This window comes from Dreissena polymorpha, chromosome 6 (genome assembly GCF_020536995.1).
Source record: "Dreissena polymorpha isolate Duluth1 chromosome 6, UMN_Dpol_1.0, whole genome shotgun sequence".
In the NCBI taxonomy this organism is placed as follows: domain Eukaryota; kingdom Metazoa; phylum Mollusca; class Bivalvia; order Myida; family Dreissenidae; genus Dreissena; species Dreissena polymorpha.
In genome coordinates this window covers 56,429,101-56,447,380 of record NC_068360.1, presented here as the reverse complement: position 1 = coordinate 56,447,380, position 18,280 = coordinate 56,429,101, and the positions used below count along the sequence as shown (strand labels likewise).

Below are 18,280 nucleotides of genomic sequence, written 5' to 3'. Positions count from 1 at the left end.
TTAAGAAGCTTAATCCAATAATGATCTTTAGAGAAGCTTTCTTTAATCACGATCTGATTAAACTTTCTATTGGCATAATCTAATAATTATCTTGATCAATTTTCTCTAGTCTTACTCGTAAAAAATTGTAAACAGTATCATGATTAAAAACTCTCTTAAACTTAGATTGATATGCAAATAAGTCTTATATTCAATGAGCGTGCTGTGCATGTTTATAAACCGTAGTATTTCAAGCATATATCTTAGTCTTCAAGATGATAATAAAAGCCTGACATAAAACCCTGTTTGAACTAAAACTTACAAATTAAAAATCGTGTTTATACATACGTCAATATCGAGTAGTTTACTCCACTTGGGGATGATGAAGTATTTTACGCCGTCAATGGCCCCATCTAACAGACAGCCCCTTACCAGCAGGATGAGCAGGATCACATAAGGGAACGTGGCCGTGAAATACACGACCTGGGCATATAGCAAGAAAGATTAGTGAGTCATATGTAGGCCTTTAAACATATAACATCAGCAAACCGTTCAGTTAAGTGAACCACCAAGAAACGTAGCAACAATTTCAAAGACTATATGCTATATGAAGTAAACACATGGAATTAGCCAACCTGAAATATTTAGCAAATATAAAAATAAGAATTAAACAGCCTGGGAAGTGTGTGTCAAACAATTTCTCGTGATAAATAAAGCACACAATATTATGTAATCTAACAAATATTGATATAATTACTTTGGTATGAATACTAGTAAGTCATTTATGCCTAGCGTCTAGAAAAAAGGCCTTGGCAAACAGCGAAGATCCAGATGCGGCGTCTCATCTGGGTCTGCGCTGTTTGCTTAAAGGAATTTCTGTAAGAAATATTCTAAATATAGAAATAAATATACTATACATCCCTAATTTTGAAAATAAATTGATCCAATTTAGAAGGATGGGAGAGTCCATTAGGCATAAATGGGTTAAACAGACCACGAAGACGAACTGATTCGCAAATGCAAACATGCTATGGCAATGTTAGAACTTCTGTCCTGCTCAAAGATACATGATCGTGACACATCAATCCAATGACTCACCTTTCCTGAGGACTTTATCCCCTTAATGAGACAGAAGACGACCACTATCCAGGACAGGAGAAGACAGAGGGCCAGCTGCCAGATTGGGGCTCCCACATCGGAGGGGAACATGTTGGGTGCCCTCTGAATCACGGACTTCCTGCAATGGAACGTAGTCGTGAACTGACAACAGTTGTGGGAAGTATATCCTAGTGAGTGTGACTACCGGAAAACACATGTAACAAACTCGTAAGGATTTAACACATATTTAACAAGTGCTATTCATATACTCGTAACTAAAAATAAAAGGAAGATAAGTCTGACGAGCAGCAGTCAATTTCTAAGGGTGAGGCCATACGTTGTGTAAAAAAGTAAATAGTCAGTATCATATCTGGCAAAAAAAGGCTCTTAATGAATACGTGCTTTTATCTTATTTTTTGCAAGCTTAATAATTACATTAACAGAATCAGACAAACTGGCGGCTCATTATTGTTTTAAAACGATAAACTTATACATTCAAAACTATCAAAGCAAGACTCTGAACTGAAGACGAGAGGTTTATTACCAGATAATATGTGTTATATTATGAGATTTGGTAGAGCGTCGTGCATTTTATTGTATAATGGTGCTGATTTGTAATGATCTTACTCGAAATACAGCTCAGCCACTGCGACGTTGCTCGTATTGGTGCAGTTTGGCGCAAACATGACATTGAAAGTGTAGTTCTTGGCGTCACACAAGCACCGCCCGATGCTGTCGATGGTAGAATTCCCAGTGCATGCTTTCAGCTGCTTCTGGGTCTTCTCTACACATCCAAGATCCAGCCATTCCTGTCAAAATGATAACAATTGTCACAATAAGAGATACAAATTAACAAAACGAAGTGTAGTGATTTCGGCGACCTTCTAGACCAAACTGCGATATTTTATTACTCAACGCAATTCGAAACTTGCATGAATACTTAATTGTCATTGTATGTATATGCCATGCACAAACAATGGTTCGGTCACCTTAAAAATATTGATCATGCTTGGTTTTGAGGACAAAAGTGCGGTGCTAATAGTTTATCTCGACAACATTTATCTGGCACTAATTAACTCAATCATAATACATTATACCATGGGATGGGTTCCTATATTTGCATGCGGTTTCGTTCCTGCACGTTTTGCATGACTTTAAGGAGGCAATAAGAGAAGACGAAAAACGCTTCAATCGATTAAAATTGCTTTCCAGACGGATATCAATATATTCATATTGACGGTAGTTTTATATATTCATGCAAAAAAGTGAGCCAAAATTGGCGAACCCTACATCTCAAGTATGCAATCAGACTCGCTGCTTGCATAGTTAAGTATATCTTCAAAAGTAATTCAAGCAGGTGATTATTTGTGCGGTGTTGGATTAAATTCACATTTTGCAATGATAATGCATTAAAAATAAGCCTAAAATCGTTCGCATTTTAAAAAACGCAAACGTATAATAAGGTGATATTCTATTATTAACACTCTGTGAAACTTACGTCTTTGCAAGTTGTCCATGGAAGGACTTTCTGCATGGAGGCGAACATGTAGTAGACTGTGTATGCCATGATCACGTTGTAGTAGATGGCCACAACAAGGGCGATGAGGGCCATCGATATGCCGACTCCTGAAACCAAAAATAAAGGAATATTTAAACTTAAGAGACAAAAACGAGTTCCATCCGCTATATATTTTCGCAAAGTGATCAATTGATATGCAATACAGGTGTACATACAGCATTCAAGAGCCAAAAATCATTATATTCCATTCAACAGAATGCTGATTGTTAAAGCCAGAGATGAATACATATTGAACACAAATACTCATCGTCAGCGTTAGGGTTGAAATCCTATTGAACAAAAATGCCAATCTTTAGCGCTGCGCTGAAGAGCCCATTTGACAAACATTGTCACCTTAAACGCTAAAGTTTAAAGCCTATTGAACACACACGCCCACATTTCGCGCTAAGTTTGAAAGCCTTATAAACACAAACGCTCACTTTTCGCGCTATGATTCATAGTCCATTGAACACACACGCTGATCTTACGTGCTAGAGTAAAATCCAATTGGAAACAGTTTCTGGCGTTAACCGCTAGGAATGAAAGCCGCTTGACCACGATTGCTCACCTTTAGCGCTGGGGTTCATGGCCCATATACCAGTGGGCCCTTTCCCAGAGTACTGGCCTAGCACCAGTTCCATCATGTACATTGGTTTGCCGATCAGGACCTGTAGTATTAGGTAGGCGATCAGGAAAGCGGCTGTTGGGGAAAAATGAAATTTATCCATATGCCAATACATCAATAATTGAAATAACAAGCGCAATGAAAAACACACGGTTACAGAGAAGACAATCACTCAATGACGAAAAACATTTTTAACGGAGTGCATCAACATAAAACACAAACTACAGCTGTGTAAAAGCATTTACAAAATATGTCAAGTATTGCATTGCCACTATCAATTCCATAGCAAAAAAAACTGAAAACGAGCAGAAACTGTCGAATATTGCCGGACGATCTACCTCCGCCATGATTGTACGCAAGGTACGGAAATCTCCAGACGTTTCCGAGTCCGACCGAGAGTCCTATGCAAGAGAGAACGAACTCCGCCTTGTTTCCCCACTCGCCGCGTTCAATTTGCTCCTCGCCTTTTACATCTTCAGGCTGCGTATCAACCGTTGCCGTACTTCCGTTCGAGAACTCGAGCTTCGACTGAAAATGGATACATTAACCCATTTAAGCCTAGTTGACTCTTCCATCCTTCTAAATTGGAACAATTTTTTTTCAAAATTAGGGGTGTCTAAATTTCTATATGTAGAATATTTCTTACAGAAATTCCTTTAAGCAAACAGCGCAGACCCTGATGAGACGCCGCATCATGCGGCGTCTCATCTTGGTCTTCGCTGTTTGCCAAGGCCTTTTTTTCTTAACGCTTGGCATAAATGGGTTAAATGAATAATGGTCACATCAAGCGAGGAAGGCAACATACAAGTCACGACTAATTACTGGACGAACAAACAAAGAAAATGTATCAGCTCGAGACCTATCTTTCGGAGGAGTCCGGAGATAGCCGCTGTGTCACGATTGTGAAAATGTATCAACTCGTCCTATTTCACTATAAAGCCCATGCCCCACGACTACTGAAGTAATAACATGGGGCATTGGACATATCAATTGACTTATGAGCATGTGTGTTTCGCTTCTTCCATTTTGAATAAAATTTACGTACGCGAATTTAACGATAAAGACTAAGTCAGAGGTGACCAATATTTGTCATGTTGTCTTAAGAGTTTGCGACCGGTTTCAAATGCTGATTTGATAAGTGATCGGCAACATTATGTGCATCGGCTATTTCAGCAGTTTGATTTTGTTGCTGACGAGCTGCTTTTGTAGTACGTTGTTGTTGGCTGTTGTTGTTTCTTGTTGTTGACTGCGTTATTTTTTATTGTTTTGGTTGTGAAAGATTCAATGAGATTGCTCGCTAAAAAATACAGCCCTGGTTTAAATTCCGCCTTTTCTTGTCGAAAGAGACCGAGGCTTAAGAACGTCTTTCGCCTTTCAATATTAATATGATACGCAAGCTTTACGAGAGTTTTCAGAAAGTTTTAACTATACAATAGTATTCCGGAATGAATGACAGCGGATATCCGAATGCGTGGTTCATATGTATCATCATCAATTAAATTATATGAATCAGCACCATCGCAATCATCATCATCATCATCATCATCATCATCAGCAGCAGCAGCAGCAGCAGCAATCTCATCCGCGTCTGTTCTATTAATCATACCACCAAACGCATCGTATTCATCATTTGCCTCCTCGTCCTTTTCATCTATATTTAATTTGCAAAAATACCTTAAATGGACCTTTTCACAGATATTTGCATGTATTGAAAATTGTTATTAAATGCTTTACAGTGATAAATGTAAACATTTGATCTTAAAAGCTCCAATAAAATACTAAGAATCAAATTAAAGAAATAAATAAAGTAACCCTGAGCTGGGTTCGAACCACTGACCCCTGGAGCAAAAGTCTATCTCTTAGGCCACTCGGCTATCCCTGCTCATACAATGAGCGATGTATTTTATACTTTATATAAGCAATCCTTGTGTTATCACAAAATATAACGACAACAATAGAACTCTCCAAATTATTCAATCGTTTCGCGTTGCAACGCTTTACCATTTTCAGGTTTTTAACTCGTCAAAGATGCGTATAATGGATATTTCAGAGAACGGTAAATGTTCAGTATTACTGTTTCTTCACAAAAAACATAACAAAAACGAAATTTTGCGAAACATTTTTTTTAATTTTGTCAATTTACCAACACGTGACAAGGCCCCTTTAATATTTTCATTACAAAAAAATCTTAAAAGAAAGATCTCGAACTGAAAAGCCCCAGAGCTGATTCATCAAACCACGTGCATTACGAATAAGTTTACGAATACTTTAAATAAAACGTTCGTCAACTGACACAAAGAGAACAGTGTTTGAAAGCATAAACAACGTAAAGCGTCTATTTATAAATATTTTCCCTTCAGATTGTTACAAATTTACGTATTGTGTGATTGCATTTCTCTGTTGTTTTTTGTCAACTTGCACAATTGCGCATCTTGTATTGAGAAGGCGACAATACTGACAACTCGCCATCTTTGGCCATATTTCGTGTTACGTATACGTTTATGCACCATGGTTTACAAGCATGCGTTAAAACTTAAATTAAGTTGCCTTAAGTTTAACATCGACGTTATCGTTTAAATGCTTCACGAAACAAGCTCATGACCGATGTACAGATTCTTTTTTACGATGTCATTAATTGGTGAGTTTTTTGGGATAATTGGTTGCATCGTACATTTATCCACTTGCTTACACATACTTGTTACATTACTTACCTGACAAACTGATGAGATGGGGCAGAGACAACTGACTACTTGTTACATTACTTACCTGACAAACTGATGAGATGGGGCAGAGACAACTGACTACTTGTTACATTACTTACCTGACAAACTGATGAGATGGGGCAGAGACAACTGACTACCGGTACTGATATAAAACATAATTTTTCCTTTTTTTTATCAGGCACGCTGAGTAATGTATCACATACCATTAACATACTCAGTGTAACACATTGTTTACGTTAAACATATGTTAAATTAGGCACAACAAGTACCAAAACGTATATTTAAATCATATAAAAAATCATCTTGCTAAATAAAACAAATAATGTAAATCATTTTAACTAGCTTCGATTATTATCGTTATTCTAAAATTATCTACAAATTAAGGCTGCTGCTAATGGTGTTTAAACTACCGAAATACAAATTCAATAAAAAACATAGGTTTATATTTACAAAGGGCTTCAAATATTACCTTTATACTCAAATTAGAATCTACGAAATATGAATGATGGTAGTATGTTTTAATTAATGTAAATGTTTACCATATCTATAAGAACAAAGACAGCCATTGTTTGTAAAGTTTGCCGCAGTGTTTAACACATAAACATTACCAACACAGTGTCGTTTTATGATAGTTCCCTTTAATTTCAGATTCACATACCTTGTTAATATTTGCTGTTTTTGTACTTAAAATAATTGTAGCCGAAGCCATAATTCAATCGTGCCGTGCTCTGTGAAAAAAGGGGTTAATGCATGTGCGTAAAGTGTCGTCCCATATTAGCCTGTGCATTCCGCACACTCATTAAACCCATTTTCACAAAGCCAGGCTCCAACATATGGTGCAAAGTGATAGGAACGATTACTCACCTTCAACATCATTATTTAAGTGTGGTATAGACAAAAATAAACGAAACATTTAAATTATTCGACATTTCAAACCTATAGTTTGGAGTTGGTAGCATAAACAAACAACTCAGTTTCTGGCCTAACGTTTCAACAGGCATATTAAACTATCTAACAATACCATGAAAATATATATGTATATATCTGCATAACAATTGCATGCACAAGAAATCCTTCACGACTTTTGCACTTGATAGTCATCTGGTTTAAGTAAACCTCGGGGTTAAAAGATGTACAAACCTACTCAAATAAAATAAAATGTATGTTTACGTTATGTAAATCAGTGTTATTCAGTATATGAAGTAAATACACCAGAGTTCGAAAGAAAATGCACGAGTTCATTGAATGTGACTTTAATATTTGAAAGTTTGATATTCATTGAATTAACCCTTTGCATGCTGGGAAATTTGTCGTCTGCAAAAATGTCGTTTGCTGAATTTCTAAAATTAGCATTTTCTTCGATTTTTTTTTCTCAAAGAATACTATCAGAATACTATCAGAATAGCAAACAGTTTGGATCCACGTTCTGTGGCGTCTCATCTGGATCCAAACTGTTTGCAAAGGCCCTTTAAATTAGGTCCCCGCACTGAAAGGGTTAAGTCGGTGTTTCGGTGTATAAGAAAGTTAAATAAAACAACAACAACACCGTAGTCTCAATTTGAAATTCGTTTTAGATCCAAGAGTAACCATTAGATAAAGTCAGAGGTATCACTCGTCACTTTACTATAACATTTACATGCCCTGTCACTTCACCGTCCCTGTCCCTGCCCCATCGTATTGCCCCTTCCCAGTATCTTGTTCACGTATTCATAAAGATATGTGCTTAACAGCGTCATAAATAATTATAGGACACAAGCGAGCGGAATTATAAGTGCCATGGCTCAGCCGCTGGTTCAACATTTTCTTTAGCCAAATTTAACCCATTTATGCCTAGAGGACTTTCCCATCCTTATAAATTTGATCAATTTATTTCCAAAATTAGGGATGTCCAGTATTCTTATTTCTATATTTAGAATATTTCTTACAGAAATTCCTTAAAGCAAAAGGCGCAGACCCTGATGGGTCATCTGGGTCTACGCTGTTAACCAATGCCTTTTTTTAGACGCTAGGGTGAACACAGTAACTCTTCACATTTTATTTGGTTCGTGGGGTTTTATTAACAAAAAGTTGTGGCAAAATGGAAATTTATTGCGCAAAAATTTGCTAAATTGTAGCCATTGGCTAATTTGGCAAAAAACAGAGCAAGCCCTGAGCGTCGCTCTTGTTAACAGTTTTAATCGCTAACAGTTTATTGTTTAAATGATACAATTTACAATTGCACATGAGTATACAGACACAGCACGTACATGGTATGTATATAACAAACGAGTGGTCAAGTGACTAGTAAACTGCATACAAATAGAGTACATTTTCATATATGATATTCTTGATAAATGACAGAGTGTTTGTTAGAAATCTGCGCGAATGTATTTATGTGTCAGGAAAGTGACACGGATAGATTGATTTAATTTCATTCATTTACGAATTTCCATATGTTTTAATTTAGTGAAACATACATTTTGTATGAAATCTCATATGTTTTGTCATTCTAATCAAATTTTTGTTTCACAATTAAAGTATGAAAATTACTTAAAATCATTATAAATAAATATAGTTTGCTAGATCTTTGCAATATTTAATCAGTCAATTAATAAAATATCAAACAAATGTGTAATCAAAATGAAAATATCTGCTAAACATCTTACGGGATTCAAAACAGAATAACGCCCGTACTTACTCGTTCTTTATCTCCAAAGTCGTAATTAGAAGGCATCTTTTTTGCGAATATCAACCGAATTGAGTAATAAATCTAACTTTCCTGCTTTTCAAATTAGACACTTTATTTTAAGCACCCAACATTTAATGTACATAATAAAATCAAGTGACTGCGCTTGCATCTAAATAGGTACCCAACTGCATTTTGATTTCATTAAAATATAATTACTTAATTAAAAAAGTAACGTCCGCATTAGCCTTATTTTCGATTGGGACGATATCTAATTTAACCCCAAACGTGCTTAAGTGATTTTCCAATTAATTTACTCGCGCCTTTGTTTTATCTAGCGGTTAATGTTTGAGTTAAACGAGAACTTGGTGGATGTTAATTTGCGATGGAAAACTTAAGCATACTAATATTCAATGCGTTGGCCACTTACCATAAAACCAACTATAGATGATGGTTACACAGACTGGTAAATATGTGTGTGAACAGATGAAGAAATTGAATTGTTTAAAATCTTTAAATAATGGATGTTCAAAACTGATATCGTATAATGTGCTATTGATTGACACGAACAAAAAAGACCGGCAATATGATGTTATAATTCTTCAGTGCCTAAATTTATAAATACAAGGATTTGACAAAAACGGAGGAAACCCATATTCTCCTGCATGGTGACCACAAAGATGCATGATGCCGAAAAAAGGAATCAAAATCTTGAAGTATTTTAAAGAAGCGATTGTTTCTCTCAAAATCTGAAGGATTTCACCCCATACACCGTCTTCACACCAAACAAACACATCTAATATAAATAGACGTGTATTCAAACCAAATAATTAAAAAAAATGCTATCTTAGTATGAAATATTTACCACGTGTTACATCAATGTTTTCATGTGCATCACAGGTGACTGTTTATGCCCACACTTTATGAGGGTCATATAGATTTGCCATTTTTTATATTGTCCGTTAAACAAGTTTGTGTCGAACGTTAATCAAAACGAATTGGTGCTATATTCGTGAAACTTTGCAAACGTATCAATCGGCATGTGAATGTGCCCACGTTCATATTTTGGTTCGAATATTTCCGACATAAAAGGAATAATTGCATTTGTAAACAAGACCATTTAATTGCTAAAATGTTTTCACGCGTAAGTCAAAACCAATGCAGCTAGTGGGCCGACACTTTGCTAACTTATTCACCAGCATGCGTACCTCCATAATTATATTGGTTCGCAGATGTTAGAGGAATGTATGTACGGACCCATTTATAAATTAAAAAAAAAATGCATTGTTTCATTTGTGTCGCCCTTAATTGAAGACCTGCTAGAGGACTGACACAGTGCTTATGTATTTCCAAGCAATTGATGTTATGCACCTCCATAGTAATTTTTAGTTCTTATTTAAACTTTTTTATCGTCTTGATTTTGAGCCCCTCATAGAACATGATATTCATTAATATATTAAAAAAACATACATAAGCGTTTCCGACATATAGCCCATGCGTTTAATGTATAAACTTGCATCTTCATGTATACATCACCGATAAATAGCTTAGATCAGATATCTGCGTATCACTATCGACACTTCCGTGATGATTATACGGCTTTGAAGACTGCGGCATTTCGTTATTTCAGACGTAGTAATGTCGACCGCATATTAACTACACATGCCTATTCAATGATTCATTCTTTATCAAAGGCAACTTTCCACAAGATCTTTTCTTTTAAATGATTCAAGTTTTCCTAAATTTAAATGTTTCCTTGGGAAAAAAAAATATTTTGCCGTCCTAACAGTATTTTCCAAAGTGGATGTCCTTTCTCATTTCATTAAAAGGCCCTATAATAAAGCCGCGCAGACCAAAGGCGACCACACTGCGGATGAAAATCTGAAAGGGAACACGGGTGACGGCCATTAGATAATCAGGTTTTTTCTGCTTTTTTCTATTACAGCAATTTACTTTCTTTCGCGTTTGAATGACGTTCGGGGTTTCAGCGTTCAGTTTGCCGATTTATTGAGTATAAAAACAACTGCTTAACTTGAATGCACCGATGTTCTCAGAAGCAACTGAGTTTGGTATGTGGTCACCATACCGGAATATGGGGTTTGTTCCGGGTCCTGAGGCTTCGCCGCACACCACAATAACACATCAACATTAAAAATATATATCAGTAAACAACAAATAAATGGACAATGTATAGTCAACATTTCTCCCATAATTCGTGAAACAAATAGTTATAGTTTATAACAAATTAGGGAGGTATGCTGGGCCACAGTACGTTTTTTTTTCACGTAATGCAGCCTCAGGCGCGGAAGTAACTCAAAAATTTCGAAATACACACCCACAAATAAACCAATGTACTTATTTTGTCCGTTTTGACTTTCCGTTGTCTGTCGGTAAATAAATAACTTTCTAAATTTTGGATGAACTAGCGTCACAAAGTATATCGTATCTTTTCGTTATATCATATTAAATTTTACGTATTAACATATAAGACTCAAGTCAGTTGTACTTGAAAGAAGTAAAATAAATTAAATGTTTTGTTTCCACGAACACGACCGACTATCATTTTCCTTTTCGACCCCAAACGGTTCCAAATTTATATTCAAGTTTAACTTTTCGGTCTATTTTGCTGCATTCGAATCTACTTGCATTCGAAATATTAACTTAGGATGCATGCGGCAAAACTATTGCACTTCTCGATTCTGTCAGTTTCTATACTTATTTATGTAGGTTGTAACTAATGCGTACTAAAACAGATTAACCCATTTATGCCTAGCGTGAAGAAAAATGCCTCGGCAAACAACGTAGACCTAGATGAGACACCGCATGATGCGGCATCTCATCAGGGTCTGCGCTGTTTGCTGAAAGGAATTTCTGTAAGAAATACTCTAAATATAGAAATACATATACTAGACATCCCTTATTGTGGAAATAAATTGATCCAATTTAGAAGGATGTGAGTGTCCACTAGACATAAATGGGTTCATAAAACAAGTTTGGTCAATATACATACCATTTGTTTCAGAGATGAAAGCGGAAACCATCAATAAGTGTTCGGCCCAAGTTTGTGCCTTGAGACGAAGAATACTTAAGTGTTTTATAATACCTTGATAAAACAATGAAAGGCGCATCGATCGTCAATTATAGCCCTTGAACAATGTTTCTTACGTGCATAAATTTGCATACTCAATACATATTCGATAAGTCAAGATGATTAAAACAAGCCTCTTCAGTCACTTGATTACGACAAGTCGATCTTAAACGCGTACTGTTACAATTTATGATCGCCGACTTGAACGTGTATGTGCATATTTGAAAATTAAACAGTCATTACGGCTGTCGTTATAATTTTAATTTTGTATCTACATTTCTTCAAAAGTAAATACGCAATTGGTTATAATTGCGAACGTGACATAGTGGTCGCGTTTTGAAAACTTATTTCGTTAAGTGTTAATATCGAACGATTACGTCAAACCAAAAATTGTAATCTGCCTAAAATCAATGTACTATAAGATGGACAAATTTGTTTCAATTGCATCAACCCACTGTCGCGACGGTCGATGACACATTGAACGCAATAAGATTAAAAGTTTGCTTACGTATGCAAATTATTGAAAGCTCGTTGACGTAATAAGTGAAAGGGACCTCATAAAAACTATTGTTTTAAATGGCACGTACTAGTACTTCTTTAATTAAAACTCATTTGAAAACTGTTAAATATATCAATAAAAAAACGACTTGTACATAGAACGTGTTTGTGATAGTGAACCTGAACTAAACCATCGTTTTCAAGATTCATACATTATACGGCCAATTGCGAGACAAATATATTCCCATTAAAGCGTTATGACATGTCGTGACTGGTGTAACATTCCTTAGAGTATCCATTTATCTCGACGTCGCGTGAGTACAGAACACAAACGCTGACGCTTGGTAACATGGAGGGCGTACGTTTACTAGAGTTAAAGTAGATGTCACAACTTATAAACATGGTTCATAACCAAGCGGAATGTGTGTGTGTAGTTGGGAGAAAAAATATATGAAAACATTTGCCCTGCTCTGTGAAAAGGGGGTTTAATGCATGTGCGTAAAATTTCGTCCCAGATTAGGATGTTAAGTCCGCCCAGGCTAATCAGGGACGATACTTTCCGCATAAAACTTGATTTTTGCTAAACAGAGACTTTCTTAAAACGAAAAATATCATGAAAGCGGAGAGTGTCGTCTCTGATTAGCCGATGCGGAATGCACAGGCTAATCCGGGACGACACTTTACGCACATGCATTAAACCCCCTTTCGCAGAGCACGGCTAAATTCGATAAGTAGCATGGATGTTTTTTTTCCATCCAAATACATTCCGCTAAATTATGAACCAGGTATGTAACTTGTGAGACATATGAATGAACATGAAACACGTTAGAATGTACATGTTATCATAAATGCTTTCTATCCAAATGAAACCTACCTAACCAAAAAAACGCGTGTTGCTGGAAGTTAATAACAATAACAGTTTCATGCAACGCATTCTATTGATACAACTAATTTAAAACATGCCACGTTGACGCAACAAATAATTTAAGACGGATAAAATCATAGTCCGAGGAGCCCGCCCTCTAGAAAACTAATCTAGTTGTGTTTTACATTACATAAAAATAAACAAAATTATTTACTTTAAAGGTTAAGATGTTTATTTGTAACAATAATCATTCTGACGAAAAAAAGAATGTTTCACCATTAATTAACATGTCTTACAGACATTAAATTTATCAATAAATATTTTCTCAAACATACCAAATTTTAAATCCTTTCTTACCTTTTCTTTATTTCCAAAATCGTATTTTGAAGGCATTTTGTCGTCCAGTGTCCAGAGAATTTATTCTTAAACCTTTATATGAACTTTTTAAACGTAAAACTATTGTTTTAGAACACTACACTTGTATGGATGTGTAATACAAAGGTCTCTACGCTAACACGGTGTTATAATGAGCGTCCACACAGCATTGTCCTTTTAATTAAATTATATTTCAAGAAACACCGGTAGACTAATAAATACTGAAATATGAGGTTTGTTATGTCGAAATATTTGTTCCAATGCAACACAAAAGTTTATTCACTGTCATTGATTGATTGTGATTTCCTTCATTTAAATAAATACCTCCTAACGTAAAACTCACGGCAGTTTAAATAGAACGTGAACAACGTAAATTGTTTATTTACAGCGCTGGGATCTCCCTTTTTAGCCAATCAAAATCTGTGACGTTATGAAATTCCATGACGTAACAAAGGCTATCCCATGGATGAGTAGCAAACAATTAATGAGAACCGTTATAAAACTTAGCGCACCTTACTCGTATTTGCGTTAATCCCGTGACACATATCACCTGTGGTTTTACAACCGGATGACAACCACATAAACTTGCAGATACAGGGGAATATATTGACATATTTTTTCCAAGGAGACACCACGTAAATTATATTAAATAGATAACTAGTTTGTTTGATCACTGACTCTAGATAAAATATACGCTCCGTGGTTTGATGTTATTCGTTTTGTTTCGTTTGTAAATGAGGTTTAGGCAACGTCAGGTTTAAAAGTTACATCGCAAGTTGTGTACTGTTGTTGTTTATGTATCCATATTTGGCACGTGTATTAACATCAAATTTCTGATTGTCTGTTGGAAGATAAGGGTCATAAATGTTTCAAAGTCACAAACCGCGGTGTCTTATCAACACATGTTTACAATACCTCTAATCCGAGACAGATAACGATATAGATCTGTATGTGGTCACGGACTCTGGATGATAATATACGCTCCGGGATGTGGTGGAAACTGCTGTCAAGCCATTTATTGCCCCCAATATATCTGTCACAAATCACATTGGCAACCCGAGTTAAATACTTTTAAATACAAACTCGGATATGAATTTGAGTTTGTATTTCAAAAGTTAATCATTCCTGACGCATCTGAGGATGCATTATGTGAGGACTACTTACTACTAATAATAATCTAAAATCATAATTTTCAAACAATTTCGTATTATTTCGTATAGAAACAAATCGTTAATGAAAAATGGTGTAACGTTTTCAATGGCATTTTGACAGTCTGTGAGTCGTTATCCAGGCCGATCTGTTGGAGCCGTTAATATCAAGTTGTAAAATACATGCGCTATGTGTCAACGGATTAACTGAAATAGGCTTTATCAAAATGCAAGAGTCATTTAGTATCATTATTGTATGGAAAAATCAAACTTCCGAATACATAGTTCAACACAAAATTAATCTGTAAACTAGGAGTAACTGCGCTATAGGAAGCAAATAATTAGCACCTGGCCAATAGCCTGCTTTCTCAAGGACTAATGATTGTACTATACACAGATGTATAGGTTACAATATACTAAATTCGTTAGTTATGCAATCGTTGACTTAAAACAAACTGATGATTTACATGGAGACATGCTTCCATTTACGGATAATCATTATGTTATTCTTTCCGACCTGTGTGAATGCTGAGCATTGTTCTCTTAGAAATCCCATACGTTTCAAGATTGGAGAAAACGGTGGAAAACTTGCGCGAAGGCGGGTATATTAAAGTAAAAAGTTGTGTGATAAAAAAGAGATAACAGTAAACTTCGATACGCGTCAATTTAGTTCTTACATATATCACATAACATGCCTTTTTTCTATTTTTTTTTCTTACTTGCATTCAGCTTAGCTTGCTCGTTAAGAAAATAAATTATTTGATGGCGTCTGACGTGCACATTTTTTTTACATTTATAATAAGTTGAAGGTTTTAAATTAATTATACAGTGATTATAATTTGCACGCTGTGACCTCTATCAATAAACAAGTATTAAAAAATCACGAGCAATCTTGTCGATTCTCGCGTTCCCGAGATTTAATTTAAGTGCTCAACCATGTCGTCGGTTGAAAAATAGTGGTGACAAAATAAAAGCCTTTATTCCTTTAACTATTTTTCTGTTATGCTACAGACTAATGTAGAAATGAGTGTTGTTCTGAGGAAATTGGGCAGTATGCATGTGTAAAGTTTCGTCCCAGATTAGCCTGTGCAATCCGCACAGGCTAATCAGAGACGACACTTTACGCTTTTATAGTGTTTTTAATTTCAAGGCAGTCCCTCCTTACCGAAAATCAAGTTTAGGCGGAAATTGTCGTCCCTGATTAGCCTGTGCGGACTGAACGGGCTAATCTGGGATGACACTTTACGCACATGCATTAAGCCCAGTTTTCTCAGAACAAGGCTAAAATGATTATCCTGGTGGCGATGAGATCTATTTGCGTTGCACAAGTAGGATGCGATATATTAAAGGGGCCTTTTCATTTCACGTTTTGGTAAATTGACAAAATTAAAAAGAGTTGGTTCAGATTCGCAAATTTTCGTTTTAGTTATGATATTTGTGAGGAAACAGTAATACTGAACATTCACCATGCTTTAAAATATCCAGTATATGCACCTTTTTTACGATTTGAAAAACCTGAAAATTATAAAGCGTTGCAACGCGAAAAGATTGAATAATTTGGAAAGTTCTGAAGTTGTCGTTATATTTTGGGAAACAACGAGGATTGCTATTATTGGAAAACAATACATTCGCTGATAGCATGAGCACGAATGGTCGAATGGTCTAAACGGCAGACTTTTTACTCCAGGACTCCAGGTGTCAGTGGTTCGAGTTCTGTTGAGGGTTACTTTTTTTCCTTTTTTTAATTGCATTCTTGTTTTTTTACTGGAGATTTTAAGATCTAATGTTTAAATTTATCGATATAAAGCATTTAATGACAAGCTTCAATACATGCCAAAATCTACCAAAAGGCCCCTTTAAACAGTTTCACTACCTGAATAATAAGAAGAAATATTTGCACAAGATATAGAAAAAGCAATGCAGTGATAGATGTTTTAGCAGCAAAAACAGTTGCAGTAGCAGTAGTATTTGTTATTGTGTTTATAATAGTGATTTGGGTTTTGCTTAGGAACAGAACGGTACATGCGTTTTATTATGACTTGCACAGAGTATATTAACATTAAAAGTATAATAAAACAAACAACGCATGACTAAGAAGATTTCTGCCTCGTTAATCATATAATTTCAGTACCTACGGTATACAATTCAGTATATACGGTATACCTGGTCTTTATTATTTAACATATAATATATAATTATGATATCCATACATATTGTGTTAATTTAAATTGTTATGTGTATGTTAAGTATGTGTCTTTGTTTTACGAGAATGAACTTACATTTAACCCTTTCAGTGCTGGAACCGAATTTAAAAGGCCTTTGCAAACAGTTTGGATCCAGATGAGACGCCACAGAACGTGGCGTCTCATCAGGATCCAAACTGTTTGCTATTCTGATAGTATTCTTTGAAAAAAAAGGAAGAAAATGCTAATTTTAGACATTCAGCAGACGACATTTTTATACGACAAATTTCCCAGCATGCAAAGGGTTAACAATGAGGAAGATAGTATTTGTAGTTGTAGCATCAGCATGTTAGTTCTATGCAGTGTAAGCTACATTTCATGTCATTTGCGAAAAAATTGTAAACTCATGTGCGTTTGTTATTCAGAAAGCGAGTAATGAAAATACATGTATATTTAATATGTTGATTATGAAAAATCCCCGTTCAATTCAAAACGTAGCCTACTTTTATGATGAATATATGTGCAGACTCACGTGACGAATTTACATCCTTTCTTTGTATGATAGTTCAACTGAATAGAATTAAGTATTGCATTACAGTGAATGTTTCAATTAATATTCAAAGCCGTGAATATGCTAGGTTCAAAAGCATTCCGATCGCAAACCTCCACGCAGATATTGTATTGGTTCCGAGCGTAGCTATTTCATTTGATTGCCGACGATATAGAGTGTGACAGACATATAGAGAATGAACTTTTATGTATTGTCCTCGGTGGTAATGAAAAGGTCATAGACCGGACGGACTCGTATGACTTGAAGGAAAGAACAAACACAATGTTGTTGATTGAAAACGGGCATTTATTATAAAATGCCATAAAACAATATAAAAATAGAACAGATTCTTTCCAGAAAGGCATAATGGGTGGTAAAAACACGCCACACGTATATACACATACAAAAACATGAATTTGAATGTGATGACGGCGGGAAAAACACGCCCAAAATAAGTATAAATGTGTTTTACACACAGGTAAAAACATACATAGTACGGGAGTAAAACCTTTTGGCGGAGAAGGGGTGGAGGTGGGTTGTTAATTTCGACCATATTGGATGCCACGTTAGTCAAGAAGGATCCAAAAGGGCCACAATGGCCAACACTGAATTTGATTGGTCAAAAGAGCCCATGTGACCCCACACTGAGGTTATACACAAGTAATTAAATATAAGGCTTGAACCAATATAATGTTCAACAATTAAGAAATCGTACAATGACATAAAATCTTTTATGTGTGCATAAAATATTATTTATGTATTGTCCTCGGTGGTAATGAAAAGGTCATAGACCGGACGGACTCGTATGACTTGAAGGAAAGAACAAACACAATGTTGTTGATTGAAAACGGGCATTTATTATAAAATGCCATAAAACAATATAAAAATAGAACAGATTCTTTCCAGAATATATATTTATTTAACG

At 35.5% G+C, this 18,280-nt stretch overlaps 1 protein-coding gene across 2 annotated transcripts in view; it reads right to left on the bottom strand.

The window, feature by feature from the left end:
• The window catches only part of LOC127833484 (sodium- and chloride-dependent glycine transporter 2-like), a 50,363-nt gene that overhangs the window by 9,245 nt on the left and 22,838 nt on the right, over positions 1-18,280 (bottom strand). Inside the window, exons 1-7 of one of the 2 annotated variants that reach the window (XM_052358762.1) lie at positions 13,457-14,198; positions 3,599-3,788; positions 3,204-3,335; positions 2,576-2,703; positions 1,705-1,886; positions 1,078-1,216; positions 328-462 (exon numbers count right to left, since the gene is read on the bottom strand). In XM_052358762.1, coding sequence (XP_052214722.1) covers positions 328-462; positions 1,078-1,216; positions 1,705-1,886; positions 2,576-2,703; positions 3,204-3,335; positions 3,599-3,788; positions 13,457-13,492 — 942 coding nt within the window. In that variant the 5' untranslated portion in view covers positions 13,493-14,198. Of the gene's footprint in view, positions 1-327; positions 463-1,077; positions 1,217-1,704; positions 1,887-2,575; positions 2,704-3,203; positions 3,336-3,598; positions 3,789-13,456; positions 14,199-18,280 lie in introns of those variants that run through there. The other variant, XM_052358761.1, reaches the window with a different exon arrangement.